The sequence below is a fragment of the Perissodus microlepis genome, chromosome 22 (assembly GCF_051167445.1).
Source record: "Perissodus microlepis isolate ML-2025 ecotype Zambia chromosome 22, ASM5116744v1, whole genome shotgun sequence".
NCBI classification, from domain to species: domain Eukaryota; kingdom Metazoa; phylum Chordata; class Actinopteri; order Cichliformes; family Cichlidae; genus Perissodus; species Perissodus microlepis.
Window position 1 is genome coordinate 30,795,957 of NC_140481.1, and position 16,335 is coordinate 30,812,291.

General features: G+C 40.0%; 1 protein-coding gene across 1 annotated transcript; it reads left to right on the forward strand.

Annotated features, from left to right (window-relative positions):
* Window positions 1-9,276: 9,276 nt before the first annotated feature.
* Window positions 9,277-16,070, forward strand: LOC146363501 (glyceraldehyde-3-phosphate dehydrogenase-like). The gene is made up of 12 exons (XM_084918529.1): window positions 9,277-9,371; window positions 9,592-9,639; window positions 12,859-12,958; window positions 13,173-13,282; window positions 13,360-13,450; window positions 13,696-13,811; window positions 13,965-14,046; window positions 14,644-14,795; window positions 14,911-14,989; window positions 15,083-15,166; window positions 15,349-15,446; window positions 15,783-16,070. Exons 2-12 carry the CDS (start codon window positions 9,617-9,619, stop codon window positions 15,850-15,852), a joined length of 1,005 nt encoding a protein of 334 aa, XP_084774655.1. The 5' UTR covers window positions 9,277-9,371; window positions 9,592-9,616; the 3' UTR covers window positions 15,853-16,070.
* Window positions 16,071-16,335: the final 265 nt, after the last annotated feature.

Consider the following 16,335-nt stretch of genomic DNA (forward strand, 5'->3'; position numbering starts at 1 on the left):
ATCCATCCCATCTCATTTACCTCTCCTCTCACCTGGTTTCCTGCCAGTTATCCAAGCATCCTCTCCGCAGAGCTGATTAGAGGCCCCTTCCTGTAAAAGAGGACAACACAAGGACGACGCGCTCATCGTCTGCCAGCAGAGCTCTTAGATTTTAGCCGGTCTGGCCGAAGCAGAAGCTGCAGCTCGATGAAGATGGATGGTCTAATCCATTGTGTGGAGAAAAGGTGGGTTAAAGTGGCGGCTTGCAAAACTATCTGTCACACGTTTAATGAGCTAATCACGCACTGCTCCAAGCTTGTGCTTATGATCTGCAAGTCAGCTGTTATTTCACTTTATTTCTCTTTGTGTGTGCATGTTTGTTTCTCCTCAGCTGATACCTAAAAATGTGTTTCCTTTCTTCTAAGCAAAAGGCTGTGCTGATTATTAGGCATGAACAATTATTTAGATTTGCTCCAGAAACTTAAAAGATTGCAGTTTAAGTCTCATTTTTTCAATATCAATCAATATTTTTATATAAACTGTGAATCACAGGACATGTGAAGCTGTTATTGATGAGCCGGTCCTGCAGTTCTGTGCAGGTTTATAGTGATTTATGTTGTTTTTGTCTTAACTGCTTTTTTCCTTTTCTGCTTACAGATTCTCAAAGCCCTGTTCTGTGGAAACGGGTACAGAAAACCCTCCAAGCATGACCTGCTAAGGACAAAATAACTGACAGGCAAATTTAGAGATTATATCTGGTAAACCTGGTGGAATATTTAGAAGCTGCAGGGCTGGATATTTCCTTCAGGAATTGGTGAATACCCAAAGTAGAGTTAAAAGAAAGATAATCTTTTATATTCATCCCACATTCATCAAGTAGCACTGATGAGTGTATAAATAACCAAGTGTTAACAAAAGTTAACTGGAATCATGTCTAAAAGTTGTTATTAAAAGGTGATTTTGTCTTGTTTTTTGTAGGATTAATTGCCTGTCAAAACCAGAGACAAGAGTGGGTAAATGTATTAAAGTCAAGGTAAAATCTACAGTTTCACTCAATGCAAGTTTAACAAACTCAAACTATTACACAACAATCAGCTAATCTGGCAGTAATCAAAGTAACAAGTGCCTTTTTGTACATGAAATGCCAGATTTTCATTCTGCTTTTCAAAGAAACTGTGTGCTGCTGGAATCAGCCATTAGTAGACGCGTACACTGCAGCCATAAAGGACGGACACATACAGAAAACAATACTCTGGTAGTCTCTGGTGTTTAAGCGATGCTGAGCTGCTACTAAGGGATCCAAAGTGTGCCATGAAAACATCGCCCCCACCATCACGTGCCTGAAATGTTTGAGCTTTCATGCTCATCAGACCAGGCACTGATTTTCCAATTTTCTGTTGTTCAGTTTTCAGTTATTGTTCAGGTGAACCTGTGTGAAAACATTTTCACCCAAACACTCACTGTATATTTTCTCTTTTTCTAACAATTCTCCATAACAAGATGGTTGCGACGGAAAATCTGTGTAGATCAGCAGTTTGTGAAATGCTCAGAGCAGCCAGTCAACTGTGAATGTTTCATGGTTGCTGCAACATTCAGAGTCACACAAGTTACCTTTTTTCCCCAATTAGATATTTGTGTTAATGAGCAGTTGAACAGGTGTACCTAATAAAGTGACTGGTGAGTATAAGCATCAGAGAATAACAGCTCCTAACAACAGGTTGGAATTTGTGTCTTTAAATTACCCTAAACGACTTTCACCGTGTTTAACTGTTCTACCCTTAGACGTATCTAAGCTGTCTGCCACTCTGACTGCAAACGCTAAGTCCAAAGTAAGATGATATTTCTGCAACATGCTGGTTTTCTTTATGAGGAGCTGTCATATTGTCCATATTTTTCTACAGTGGATGCTTCATCATGTCTTCCGTTTATAATTAGGGCTGGATGGCTTCTCCAGTCTGCAAGTTGAAGCTTTTCTGGCAAAATAATGAGCCGCGAATTGTCCCCAATGGTCCATCAGATATGTGTGTGTGATAGTTAGAAAGCTAAAAAAAAGCCTTTATAAGCTTGTAGTAGCAGTTTGAAAGCTCTGAATATAACAAACTGCTACATTTATTTAGTTCCTCATGCCACAACTGTGAGCTGATGTTGGTGTGCTTGTGCAGTCTACTCAGTTTGTTTGCTTTAAATTTTAAGTAAAAAATATTTTAAAACTTGTCAGTCAAAAACAGAAGTTTCCAGCAGAGCTCTTAAAGTTTTGTACTTTAAACCACATCTCAGAATCTGTCTGTGCAGTGAGGTTTACTCAGATGTCCTGTTGGCTTGAGCCGACCTTTTTTCCAGTAAAGAAGTAACTTTGAATTCAAGTTAATTGAAACATTTTGATTCTTCATCATTTTGTTGAACTAATGAACCCATTTGTTTTAGCTTTTTAACATTTCAAACATTTGGTTTCACACACTTTGGTCATGTGACCAGAAAGTAAAGATAAAAGCTAAAAAGTAGTATAAATAAATAACAAATACATTTTTATCAGGAAGGTTTGACTTGAGCTGGTTGCATGTGGTTTCACTAGAGGGCGCCAAACAGCCGTGAAAGAGAGGACCGTTGATTTATGTGAGACTGGAAATGTTTTTTTCTCCTTGCTCGTCCACTAAAGTTTCAATTCTAGAGTCTAGAAGAGGAAAGACTTCCCCCCTCGATTCCTTCTCTGTCTCTTTTCTCTTTCTCATCACCGGTGTGTTGATCATTGTCTCCTCGCTGGCTCACATCTGTTCATAAACCTCCTCGTCCCTCTTCTTTTGTCTCTGCTCTGTAGTTTGTGAAATGAGATCATCTCATTTTATTCACAGGCTTCAATTTGTCTTGATTGGGATTTTTAAAAAACCTCTACAGGTCAAATCCTTTTTTTCTTGAACTAATAGATCATTTATTTATCATTATAAAAATTGATCTATTTGATGTAGCCCGCCTGTCATACAAATCTCCGTCTGGTCAGTTAAAAGCAGCACAGTGTGCTTTGCTGTGCATATTCTCATGATGGTTTTCTCTGTGGCTTTTCTGGTGTTCCCATCACACACCTGCACTTGTTCTTAGGAGGAGCTTTTCTGTCCCCTTTATTATTTTCACTGGACACCAGCTGCTCCAGTTTTCCCCTCAGAGGATTTTATCATGTACGTATGAAGATGATGCAATTGCAGAGCAACAAAGATCAGCAGTGCCTCGTTCTGACAGACGTCTGCTGCTGTTAGAGAAGGAGCTTGATAATGTCTGACACGTCTTACTGGAGTACTGGAGTGGAGCTGCTGGCCCTGGAAATGTAACCATGCACCGAAGAGTCAAGAGTCATTTAAAATTCAAACGCTGTTGTTTCTACCTGCAGAGCCTCAAACGTGGCTCTCTGTCCTGGTAACAATGAGGGAGGAGCCTGCAGTCGTTAATAAATAGGTGACACTTCATGTGTGTTTTAAGGCCATCAGATAAGAATCTGAATCAATTTTAATTTACAAGCCAGTTCCAAAAAGCAGAAACACAATTCAGTGATCTGCAAGTCCTTTTTAGCCAGAGGTGTAGATTTCAGTGAGGTGCAGGGAAAACATCCCCGCTCCTTCCCCACAATAAAACACTAAAGAATCAAAAGACTCAGAAAAAATGTTAATGAGTATTTGTAACATGACAGCTCTTCATTAGAGTTCTGAAAGTTTAAAGTTGATCCATTAACACATTAAAGGCTACTTAGTCTATTAATTTCTGACACTGTCCCAGTTCAAGGAAATAAGGAAATCTGTTTAGTTTGCTGCCAAATCAAAGTGAAATTCATTGTAATCACTCAATATTTTTGGTGACAAATAACCAACACAAAGACAGATCAGTTTTCTCACAGCTGTCATTCCAACATGTTACAGGAAACTAATCAAGGACCCATTTAGGATCAAGCATAAGAACTAAATAAATGTAAATTCCTGCGACCATGCAATGCATACTCACTTCACGTCTTCTCCATGTGGTGTTAGTAAGGTGCAGCTTAACAAGGAGCATATATCAAACACAATCCTTCAGCAGAGAATCTACACCACACTCAGATTTCATTGTAAATAAAAGCATTAGTGGAAACGTGGCACTTCCAACTGATTTTAAATCAGTGCTCTGAACATGACCAGGTAATACTTTCAGCGTTTAGTTTCCATGGTGATCTAATCAGGTTGAAAAGGAGACACCTTTGTGAAGCAGAGGACTGTGACTCTAAACTCAACTTGGCTGACTCCCCTCGCTTTGAAGAAGTACACCCTTCATAAATAAGAAACTACAGGAAATCTTGAAGGAAAGAATAGCAGCAAATTTATATCTTTTTTCTTACAGAGAAGCTGAATTTGTCCATAAATTACTTCTGATTGATACTTTCAGGATTCATGACAGCCCACACTCGCTTGATGTACCTAAGTGAAAGTATGTCTTCTTCTTCTTCTTCCTCTGCCTCCATCTCACCTTATCCTAGCATCCTCTTCTGTCGTATCCACCCTCTGCATGTCCTCCTTCACTACACCCATGAATCTCCTCTGAGGTCTTCCTTTTTCCTCCTGCCTGGCAGCTTCATATTCAGCATTATTTGTCTGTTGTCCTCTCTCTTCTCCTCACACAGCTTTGTCTTCCTTACTTTGACTCCAAACCAGTTTTTATTCCTTTCCCTCCTGGTCACACACAGAGAAAAATCATCTGGCTGTAGTGCAAACCAGTATTATAACTATTATCTCAGTCTGTTTTACTAAACAACTGAAGAATAGAAGAAAACGTTTTTCCTCATTCATTCATCTTATAAGCTGCTCCTATTAAACAGGAAGTCTAAATAGTGGGAGCTGTTGATTATATTAGAAGCTCTCAGGATGATTGTTTAGCTCCTGTCATCAGTAGATCCGTGTTTCCTTCTGCAGAGTGATACAGTTGCCATGAAACTGCTCACAACAAGGTCGAGATTTCTGGAAAGAGACATCACTGCTCATTTTTTAAACATATTTTTGGTGCTTTGAGACAAAATGTAATTTTATTAAAGGAAACAGAGAACTATATCTTTACAGACACTTATTCCAAAACTGGGCAACTTATAACAAAGTATGAATGAAAAAAAACTACAGGCTAAATGCAAAAAGATGACCCGTCACTTTAAACTGGATACCAGAGATCGTGTTTCAGGAGAAGCAATTAGCAGTTTTAAGGTAAAATCTCTGTTCCCAGTATTTTTGTAGACATTATCACTTGCATGTGTTACGAGGCTTTATGAGTAAAGCCTTAACGCCACATCACTCCGTGTGCCTGAATGGAAGCGCAGGCTGTGTGTTTGTTGTTCTGGAGGCTCAGCGGGCTTAATCGCCCACTCTCGTTCTTTGGGTTTAAATCTGCTTCTTGACCTTTGCACTGCCTCTTTCACCTTCCTTCTACACCCACAGACACATCCATTCTTTAATAAAAAAGGGGGAATGTTATAAATGTCATCAGCTTAAAATGAAATCATTAAAGGTCACTCATACAAACACTTTGAGCCTCCTGCAACTTCGAGTCAGCTGCTCGGTGGGAAAGGATGAAGAAACAGCAGAAGGTCATGAAGATGATTTCAAACTTTCTTCATGTATTATTTTGAATGTGTTCTGCTCTTGATGCTCCTGATGTTCTGCATTCCTTCTGCCTTTTGTTGACTGTCATTTTCTTTATTTAAGTTTCTGCCATAGCAAATTCAAATACTGATGCACGGTATAGCAGAATACTTTTCTGAATGTGTTTGGGTAGAAGGTTTTAATCTCAGCTCCGATGGCAATGAAGCCAGAGAACGGGGCAGTGAGAAGATCGAGAGGAAGAGCAGCTCATTTCAGGAGCTTTGACTTCCTCTGGAAATGCAGTGACATAGTCTGTGAATTTTAGACAATGTTTGTACAGTCTGTGCAGCAGAAAGACAAATATCAGACAGGAGCAAGCGAGACTTGAATTATTAACCAGCTGTCTAACCACTGGGGTTGTCATAGCAACCAGGTTTCCTTTCTTTTTTCCTAGATAAGGCATGGCTGTGTTGGATCACGGGGATTATCTGAGCAGCTAGAATGCACCCCTAACCAAAGACAAAGCATTTATCAGGCTCTGTATTACATACACTGCAGATATGTGCACAGTTACACCATCACGCACACAAAGGACGCACATTTATCTCACCTGGGCTCTGCTTTTGAGAGCTGTCTGGGCTTCATTCAAGCATACAAACCAACCTTCAGTCCCTTTTTGTTTCAGAGACGTTCTTGCTAACCCTCCGGTGTGTCTGACCCCGAACAGAGGTGCCCAGCTCACCTAAATGTCACACTCTTTAACATACTGTCTATATGAAGAGAGTTCAGAACAGGATGCCATATTTATAGGCTGACCTTTATATGTTACCCTCCACTGACTGACCTGTAGAGCTGTATGTTCTTTGATCCGCAGGGCTAGATTGTTCTTTTGCTTTGTGAGTACTAAAATACACCCATGCAGTCTGTATAGAGACACGGTATCTGGATAATTATATACCTTTCATTTATTATTGGTTTCAAAATGTGTTCTTTTTTCTTTAAGATGTGGTCATGCTGCATAGATTGCATTTGTACCTTCTAATATCTGATCAAAGTATGAATTATGTTCTTGGACTTAATGTTCTAGGCCAAGCAGTAGTACCAGGTATGAATGGTGTGCAAATGTCACAGGTTTGGATGCATGTATTTGGTAATCTGGTAATGTTTGTGGTTTAGACTGAAAGTGTTAAGTCTTATTTATTACTACATGATTTGACTTTATAAATTATGGTCCCTTTGAGAAGAAAACAGATGATAAACCAGGCAAATCTTTATGATGTGTCTGCCTTTCACTCTCCACACATCATGTCAATTTTCAAAACCCCAAAATCTCAGGGTCAAAACGTGCAGGCTGAGGCTTCAAAAGAAGAGCTTGAAAATCAAAATGCAACCTCACGACAGCTACGTTCATCTTTTATATACAGTCTGTGCATTTGTAAAACACAACAGTATTGTGTGTGCATTCATAGCCTCAAAAGTCTTATACCTGCCTGTTTCTGTCGGTTACCAAAATCTATTTAAAACTTCGGTGAGCCACGCTGAGTGACATTCCTTCATTGCTCCATCGTGCTGCTGAAAATACTCACAGGACCAACATATGTGGATTCCAACCATACCGTGTCTCCTTGTTTGATTAACATTAGATGAAACTTACAGTGATAAGCCGTATCAGATTACTCAGCTTTGTTATTACTCATTATTATTCTATTTTTACAAGGGGAACTTCATTTGTAACATGTTTTCAAAGCTTTAAAATAAATATCCATCCATTCTCTTCTGCTTATCCAATTCAGGGTCGTGGGAGATAATAATATTTTTGGATGAATTAATTTTCCATATGATCCAATTCTCTGGTTGCTGAATATAACCGTTTAGATTTTATGGCTGAAGTGGAAAGCTTAGGACCAGATGTGTCAAACATACAGCCCAAGGGCCAGAATAGACCAACAAAAGGATCAGATCTGGCCCAGTGGACGGGTTTGCAAAACATTAAAATCTAAGCCAGCATCGGCATCATTTTCGGAGTTTTTGTTTGTTAATTTTTACAAAAATCTGAGGGAGACCTGTAAGCCGAGACGACATCCCGATGCAGTTCTGCAGCATTTTTCTAATGATAGTAGACTGACAGAAAGAGGAAAACTGACACTGTTGAGACTATACTCAGTTTTCCTAAGCCATCTCAGGCTGCTAACCATCTGTGTTATGGTACATTACATATGAATGTTTTCAGAGAGTACATGCACATTTTTACACTTAAAAGAAAATATATTTCAATTTCTATATGTTTTTATAGGTTGGACTGTTTTTTCTGAGTCTCCCCACTTGAGATCAAGTTGAACTGTAGGTGGTCCATGAACTAAAATTAGTTTGAAACTCCTGGGGTAGAGATTAATTTGGTCACCAGCACATTTATGACCAAATTAACGCGACTGCTGTTAAAGTTCAGAGGCTCTGCCACCCCTATAGTTTTTGCTACGAACACACAAGCCTGCATTCTGAGATTTGTTGTGGGAATTCAAAAAATCATTGTGATTATTTCCCTGTAATATTTCTTCATTTAAATACATAAAACTAAGCTTCAGTAGGATTAGCACTAGACTGACTATGAAAGTTGCCCTCCTGTCTGTGTGTGATATGCTTCACGTAGTGGTGGAAACCAGAACATCACATGACCGGCAGAATCATCCTGTGACTGAGCCTGGACAGGGCGGCAGTGGGGGGGTGTCTCAGGTCTGACTTCGGACCGAGGACCAGATTAACACATCAGTGCTCTCACCTTCCTCATTAAACTCTCTTATGTAAGTTTTGTTGACTTTTTAATAAAAATAGATTCTTTGTGCTTGCTGAAAATAATACAGCTACAGAGATGGATTTATACCCAACTGATCACAGATTTCTGACAGTACTAAAATGTAAATCACATTTCAGTTTTATAACATTGAGAAATCCGTTTTGGTAATTGTGATTTCACTTAATTAACCTATTATTTAATTTAATGTATGATATTAATAAATCCCACACAATCATCAATAAATTGTGAGTAAATCTTTGATTAAATTAGTAGAAAAACGTTTTTGCTAGAAAATTATGGTGGCCTGGAGCAACAAAGCAAAAACCTTTCACCATTTGAAAGGATGTTATTCCAGATTTTCTGCAACATGAAGTAACAAGATGTCGTTATTCATGATATCAGGTTTTCATTTCATGAGTCTGATTGTAAAATAAAAAAATAAATACAGTAACATAAAATTGACATTGGCAACATCATTGCAATGCCTGCAGAAATTATGGGGGAAATAATGATAATATTAAAGCTGTTAATGAAATCTGCGATTTTGTGTGTTGTTTGCTTTCCTTTTTGGCAAACGAATCAAATGCAAAATAATTGTAAATGGATGTTTTGAGGGAGCCTGTACGCAGTTATTTATGTTATTATTATTCCCATGATATTGGTATTTCCTTCCTAAAATTCCCAGTTGCGACAACATGGTTTTGCTCTTGTGTTTTCCTGTGGAGCTCCTTCCAGGAACTATTCTGAAGAGTGGCGTTTAATTCTAATTATGCCATCACAGATTACACATTTGCACTGTGGTTCTGTTGTATAGCGACCTCTCAGACTGAGTAAAGACCGCACAAAAAAAACGATACTCTAATTAAACTCGTTCGCAGCTTCACGTGACCTTTAAAGTTGGGCCACTGAGGAAGGGGGCGTGGCTCGGGAGGACAGCGCATATAAATGGCATGACTCGAAACTTATTTCCCGCTCTCGCTTCTTCTCCGGAGGACATCCGTATCCCAGTGTTCTCTCAGGTAAGGGTTTGGTTTCCCCACATGTTTGCCTTTGTTTAGTGGTTGAGCTTTGACAGTTTTACCTGCTGCTCAGAGTAACAGGTGAACGAAACACACAGAAAGTTCCTGTAAAGTTTTGTTTTGAGTTTTTTGAAACGTTAATCTTTTAATCCTTGAATGTGCATCTTTCTTTTCTTCTTGTATAAGTGAATTAAAGGCTAAACTGTTTCCTCCCCCTCAGTGAGGTGTAGACCACATCAGGCACAATGGTGAAGATTGGAGTCAATGGGTAAGTTTCTACACCTGTCATCGTGCAGGTGTCCTGGCAGAGGTTTCCTTCTCATCGGCTTAATTAACAATCACTACCCCATGTGTTGCAAAGAGGTGTTTGGTTTGGTGCTAGTAAAACTTGGATAGGTGCAACTAAGGGTTGCATTTTATTTGTATATCTTTTAATAAAGCTCAAAGTAGATAATCAAGCAGGCATTTCAGTATAACCCAGATAAGATTCCTGACTTTCTTTGGATGCTTGATTTGTATCCAGGTATTTTAACTTCATCCCCTGTTGTCTGAATGCTGTATTGACATAAGTTTTTATGTTAAAGGTTGAAAGTATATTTCTAAAATTTAGATCAGTGGACAATTTAATCGAATTGTAGGGCCTTCGAATTTTCCTCTAGTGACATATTGTCCTCTTGTGGTTTTACTTATTGGCTCATGAAGATTTAATCAAGTGGCAAAAGCAGTTTAAACTTTGAGACACCTTGTTGGAAATGTGCTAAACAAATGCCTTATGGAGGCCAAAATACAAATTGATTGCCAGTGTTTGAAAGCTGAAACGGCAATTTGTTGTCAAGATGGTAAAAGGGCAACTTGTTAAATGAACATAAATTAAACAAGGCTTGAAATCTAGAAATGCCAGAACTTAAAGGTGTCTAAATATTTAGCTGCCTCACAGAGGACAGCTGGAGTGCTGCCTGAGCATCATCTGAACCCTAAAAGCAGGACGGGACTGCGGTCTGGACCTGTCTATTCTCTGGTTATTTATAGTCTGGTGGTGTCACAGTTGGCGTCTGCTCTTCAACAACGCCCTTCTGTCAGTATCGCTGCTCTCTTCAGCTGTCACATTCCTCTTCATTCTCCCCTCGTCTAATTTTAACTCCTTAACCTTTCCACTGGAGATCAGAGATCGGCCGACTCTGTGTGGACACCGCTCAGACTCGGAGATCACAGCTGAAACACTTTCTCTTCCTCTTGTGGAGCTGCTGCAGAGCCGCAGGGAGATTTGGCTCCCTGATTTTGGACACGTACCTCACAAACAATGAGGCTCAGAAACAGAAGATGGGCTCCAGTCCATTTTGGCCTTCTGGCTGCTCAGCAGCTTTCCAAAACCAAGGAAATCTGCATGCCTGTGGCTCTTCCCCCTCCTGTCAAAACTTTGTCAATGATGGCAGTGCCTGACAACAAGTTTGAGAGGATAACTTGAGGGTTTCTGCACCTGACAATTAAAATGATTCACTAATGAGACAGTAGTGAAGCTGCTTGTGTTTAAAGCTGCTAGAATTGCCAAATTTCATAAGTGTCCCCCAATGGTACATCAAACCATACTAGGCAAACATTTTAGTCTCATTTATGCTAGTGTTTTGTTCTTGACCCCTTACTAACTTTAAGGATATGTACACTACTGACTTTGCTACAAACTAGACTGTGCAAGCAGCCTCCATGGCAGCATGCTGTCATCCCACCTCAAGTTAAACTTGCTTTTACTGTGCTAGTGATTTCTAATATCAGTTAAATGTGAAACTGTCACATCTGACTCGTGATAATTTTATTTTTGACAAAAGTAAGAACTTTATATTCAGTGTTCACTTTACGTTTAACTCTAAATTTCATGAGGTGAATGGGTTTAAGAGGTCACCAGTTGATAAACATGGACTTTATCTGATATGAGCAGGTTCCTACAGATATGAATTTTCAAATTGCTCCCCTTAAGACTTTCCTTCCTGTTTTGCTATTGTCCAGATTTCCTCTTACTCAACCCATAAAGTTCTCTGGCAGTTTCAAAGGCATCTCTGCTTTCTGATACATCAAAGCTGATAAAGTCCTTTTGTGTGCATGTTGTATATTTGTCTCCTGTTGCAGGATACAGTTGCAAACAATGTACAAACTATGTAATGTGGCTTGTGTGAACTGAAGGCATGCAGTGTTGCATGACAAAACTCTGGTGCTCAATAGTTCATGCCACAACTCCCTGTCTTCAGCTTGATCTAAAGCCAAAGCTAGTGGTGGCCTCAACCCTGAATTTACTATCGGCTTCCCTCTGACACAGTAGTTGGTATGCTGGTCCATAATGGGAACGTTTAACTTCTGCAGGCTTTTAGCAACTTAGAGTTGCATGTTGCTTCCAGATCAGTTTACATGATGAAGAAACATGTTTCACCACATCTTTAGAAATCTTGAATTGAGCAGCCTTGTTTGCTCTGATAGAAGCTGAAATACAATAGAGCCTAAATGCAGTATTATTGAAAGGCCATGAATATAATCAAATTCCAACTGTGTGGCAACTGTATCTTAGCTGTAACTAAACACGGTTTCAGTCTTGCAGTCGCAAGGCAAAGTCGGCTTTTGGTTCATCCACATATGAAATCCCACTTAAATTAAGTTTGTTCAGAACTTAGAGACTTGATGTGGGTGGGTGGGAAATTGTGCCTTTTGCCATCTTGGACAAAATTATATATTGCATATTTGCTTATTTGCTTTTTTGTATCCAAATCTACTTGGAGGCAGCAATTCACAAGACTAGCCTAATCTGTTTGGGTAACCCAAAAGCAACTGTTGTACTCAAATACCTCCAGACACTCAATTCTGAAGCACTAACTCAACTTAACTTGTCACAAAACATGAAAAAGTTAGAGACAAATGTTTGGGTGATTTAAAAATTTGGCTTTTACTTTGGCCCAGCAGAAGGTCTACAGCTGTTTCTGGGTTTGCACAGGTTTTCTTTGTAGCATATCTTGATTTCTCTCCGAAACTCTTACTTCACAACCCTCTTTATCTCCATTACTATAACGTGCTCTGAACTTTCGACCCTCCATGCTTCCTTAGTTCCACACTCTTCAATCTGCCTCACTGACAATGCCCATATTAGGCCTAAACAGGCTATCAGCTGCTGGTGCCAGCCATTGTTATCTTCAGTCAAGGTTGGCAGGCCTTGCATAGCAAAGCTGTCCTCTGCAGTGACTCAGATTCAACCTGCTGGTCAGACAGGAAATGTATAAAGTGGACAGAGTTGCAATTTAAAAACTTAAGCTCAAATGAAGGGCCTGGAACCTGAGATTTTAATTGGACTATGCAGACTTTACAAGGATCTTCAGTTTGAATTCAACAAAATATTTCATCCCTTTTTTTTTTCTTTCTTTTTTTTTTTTTTTTTCTGTCTCACAACAACCTAGTCGTTCTTGCTCACTTTCGTGTCTGTACTGATTCTTTAGTCTGACCTGCATTTCAGATTTGGACGTATTGGTCGTTTGGTGACCCGTGCTGCTGTTGCAGGTGGTAAGGTTGAGGTTGTAGCCATCAATGATCCCTTCATTGACCTGGAATACATGGTGAGAGGACGGGTTTCTTCTGCTCTATAAATTGATGGTCCTTAACAAGCCTGTTTGATTCTGTTTAGTAATGTAGGAAAAGCAAAGTCCTTAAATGAAACATTTTAAGCAAAGACTGCGTTGTCAAGGACACCATGAAGTTTTAGCGACCTCATGTTGACTTCTCTTAAACAGCAGGCTTTGTTGCATTTTTAATGGTCACCTCTTAATGCAGGCCTACATGTTCAAGTACGACTCCACTCACAGCACTTGGAAGCACGGAGAGGTGAAGACTGAGGGTGGCAAGCTGGTCATCGGTAACATGCACATCATGGTCTTCCAAGAGTACGTAACTGTCACACGTGCACTTTATCCAGCAAGTTTGCCTCAGATTGAATAACTAACTTCTCTGAACTGCACAGGAGGGACCCCGCCAACATCAAGTGGGGTGATGCTGGTGTGGACTATGTTGTAGAGTCCACTGGTGTCTTTACCACCATTGAGAAGGCTTCTGTAAGTTGGCTGCTGTTGTGCTTTCTTGCCTGACTAAAGTGCAGTTTCACCCTGAAGATGACTGGATTGTTTCACATGTTGAAGTCACAATAGTGACAAACTTGGTTGAAGGAACAGTTTTCATCATCCTGACCTGTATTTCTAAATTAATGCAATCTTTTTGGAATCTAGTTTGGATAATCTTGGAGCTTCCTGAAGCATCAATGATTGTACAATCAGTCTTAATATCTATTTTGATTTGTTAGGCTCATCTGAAGGGTGGAGCTAAGAGGGTGGTGATCTCTGCTCCCAGTGCTGATGCACCAATGTTTGTAATGGGTGTCAACCACGAAAAATACAACAACTCATTGACGGTTGTCAGGTGAGTGTTGGTACTGATAGTGCTTACAGATGCCTTGTCTAATGGCTGTTTGGACAGCTGGATGCAGATGTCTAGATGGCTTAAATTTTGTTTGGTGTAGCATCTCTGCACTTAAGCTGTCATGCATTAAGTTGACATGTGCTTTCTCCATAGCAATGCTTCCTGCACCACCAACTGCCTGGCTCCCCTCGCCAAGGTCGTAAACGACAATTTTGGCATCGTGGAAGGTCTCATGGTAAAGAACGGATACTGCTTCTTTTGAGTGAATCTCTTATAACCAGAAGATTTTAGGAACTCTAAGAGCAGTCGACCAACAAACTGTACAATGCATTCAGCAACAACTTTTAGTTACATGTTGCTAGTACTCACATTGCTTCTTTTTTTTTTTTTTTTTTTCCTTTTTCCCCTCATTGTATATTGTCTTTTGCACCTTTGTGGTCCAGCTACCCAATTTAGCTGTGCAAAAACTGCACAATGCCAATAAAAAGCTCAAAGTCTCCTCAGTTTGACATTCTGCAGAGGGTCATTCTTTGTGACAGACTCACCAAATTTTGGTCACTGATGCTGGAGACTGATGGACCTGCCCTTCACAAACATCACATGATCAGAAAGCTTGGATACTGGGTGTCTATATCAGGGTCCTGCTTTCCAGTAGTTCTCTTGTCACAAAGTGTTTCTGTTGCATCAAGTAAATGTCGTCCCTTTACAACATTAACAAAGCTATTTGCCTCTTAAGAAATTCTGTTTAACTTGTCCAACAGCAGCTCAGATTAGCTCACATTGTTGGGACGATCTGATTCTGCCTCTGAATAACCTTTACCTGCTCTTTCAGAGCACAGTCCACGCTGTCACTGCCACACAGAAGACTGTTGACGGGCCCTCTGGTAAAATGTGGAGAGATGGCCGTGGTGCCTCCCAGAACATCATCCCTGCCTCCACTGGAGCCGCCAAGGCTGTCGGCAAGGTCATCCCTGAGCTGAATGGGTACTTTTCCTCTAATTCACCATTTTAAAATGGCACATGTTCCTGAAAAGGATCAGGACGGTGTAATGACTAAAATTATCAGCAAAATGCCCTGAGCTCTGAATATTTGTTACAGTAAACTGACAGGTATGGCTTTCCGTGTGCCCACCCCCAACGTGTCCGTCGTTGACCTTACTGTCCGACTGGAGAAGCCTGTAAGCGTCTCATAATTGACATAAAGCTGATTCGTGTTCCCTTATCTAGAGTTTACATTTGTCTAATCTGAGGATTATAATTTCTCATCTCAGGCAAAGTATGAAGACATAAAGAAAACGATCAAAGCTGCTGCTGAGGGACCCATGAAGGGAATTCTGGGATACACAGAGGACCAGGTACAAAACACCCACATCTGAAACACCAGGCTACATTATACTCTTAAAAGGGGAGAATGTGACTGTTTCACTTGTGTGGCCACACAGGAGTCACTAGGTGGCAGCATTTCTCTAACTAGCTTTACAGATGTGCTAGAGGACTGGCACACTAACAGAACAACACTTGCACTCTTTCTGTTCAGGTTGTGTCCACAGACTTCAACAGTGACCCTCACTCATCAATCTTTGACGCTGGAGCTGGCATTGCACTCAACGACAACTTTGTCAAGCTGGTTTCATGGTGAGACTCGATGAACATGTCTCTAGTATGAAACTGCATTTATTAAACTCAGTTGACCAAAGCTTGTTTGCTGCATTTAAATGAATTGATGATTACTACAGTCTCTTATTCCTGCTCTGCAGGTAATGCAGATGGAAATCTGAATCTCATGTAGTATGAAATGAGTAAAAATGTATTAGACTGGTATTCCTAGTCACTGAGTTTACACCTAGTGCCCCAAGAAGACAAACTTCAGTGATTTAAACAGTCAGCCATTATGCACTAAAGCCTGCAGCATTCCCATCTTCATTCACGTTTCCACTGTTGAACCTTCTGCTCTCATTTTTGTACCTGCAGGTACGATAATGAGTTTGGCTACAGCAACCGTGTGTGTGACCTGCTCGTGCACATGTTCTCTAAGGAGTAAAATCGTGATTCATCATTCCTTCACCTGGATGTCACAGCATCTGCAGAAAGGACAAACTGAATAACCTGATCAATGGGGAGAGAAAATGTATTGTCCTGCTTAAAATAGGCTTCTCCCCTGTTCTGTCAGAAGTGATGTTTGTACAGATTCTTTGCAGTATTGTTACTAATCTTGTGGCTCCTTTGCACTTGAAAATAAAGAACAGAATTTATGAGAAATGTGTAGTTTCTTTTCCAAAAGGAAAAACGAAGCAGGGAGAAACTTTGCTGCTTATGCAAACTTCATGGATATCTGAAGCCTTATTTCAGATCATGTTTACATTCGGTGTAAGAGCTTTCAGCATTAACCCTGGTATAAGGCATTTAAAGCACATTGTGATATGCAATTTAAATTGTATATGGTTTAGAATGGACAGGTCTAATGCTACACCTGACTGGCTTTTTCATCCAAATCCAGCCCGTTGATGACATCTAGTCTGTAAAA

Excerpts from the sequence above, each read along its gene's own strand:
- LOC146363501 (XM_084918529.1), top strand. The coding sequence starts at position 9,617 with ATGGTGAAGATTGGAGTCAATGG. Across the intron at positions 13,812-13,964 it reads AACTCATTGACGGTTGTCAG|CAATGCTTCCTGCACCACCA; the intron begins GTGAGTGTTGGT and ends CTTTCTCCATAG. Across the intron at positions 14,047-14,643 it reads GCATCGTGGAAGGTCTCATG|AGCACAGTCCACGCTGTCAC; the intron begins GTAAAGAACGGA and ends CTGCTCTTTCAG.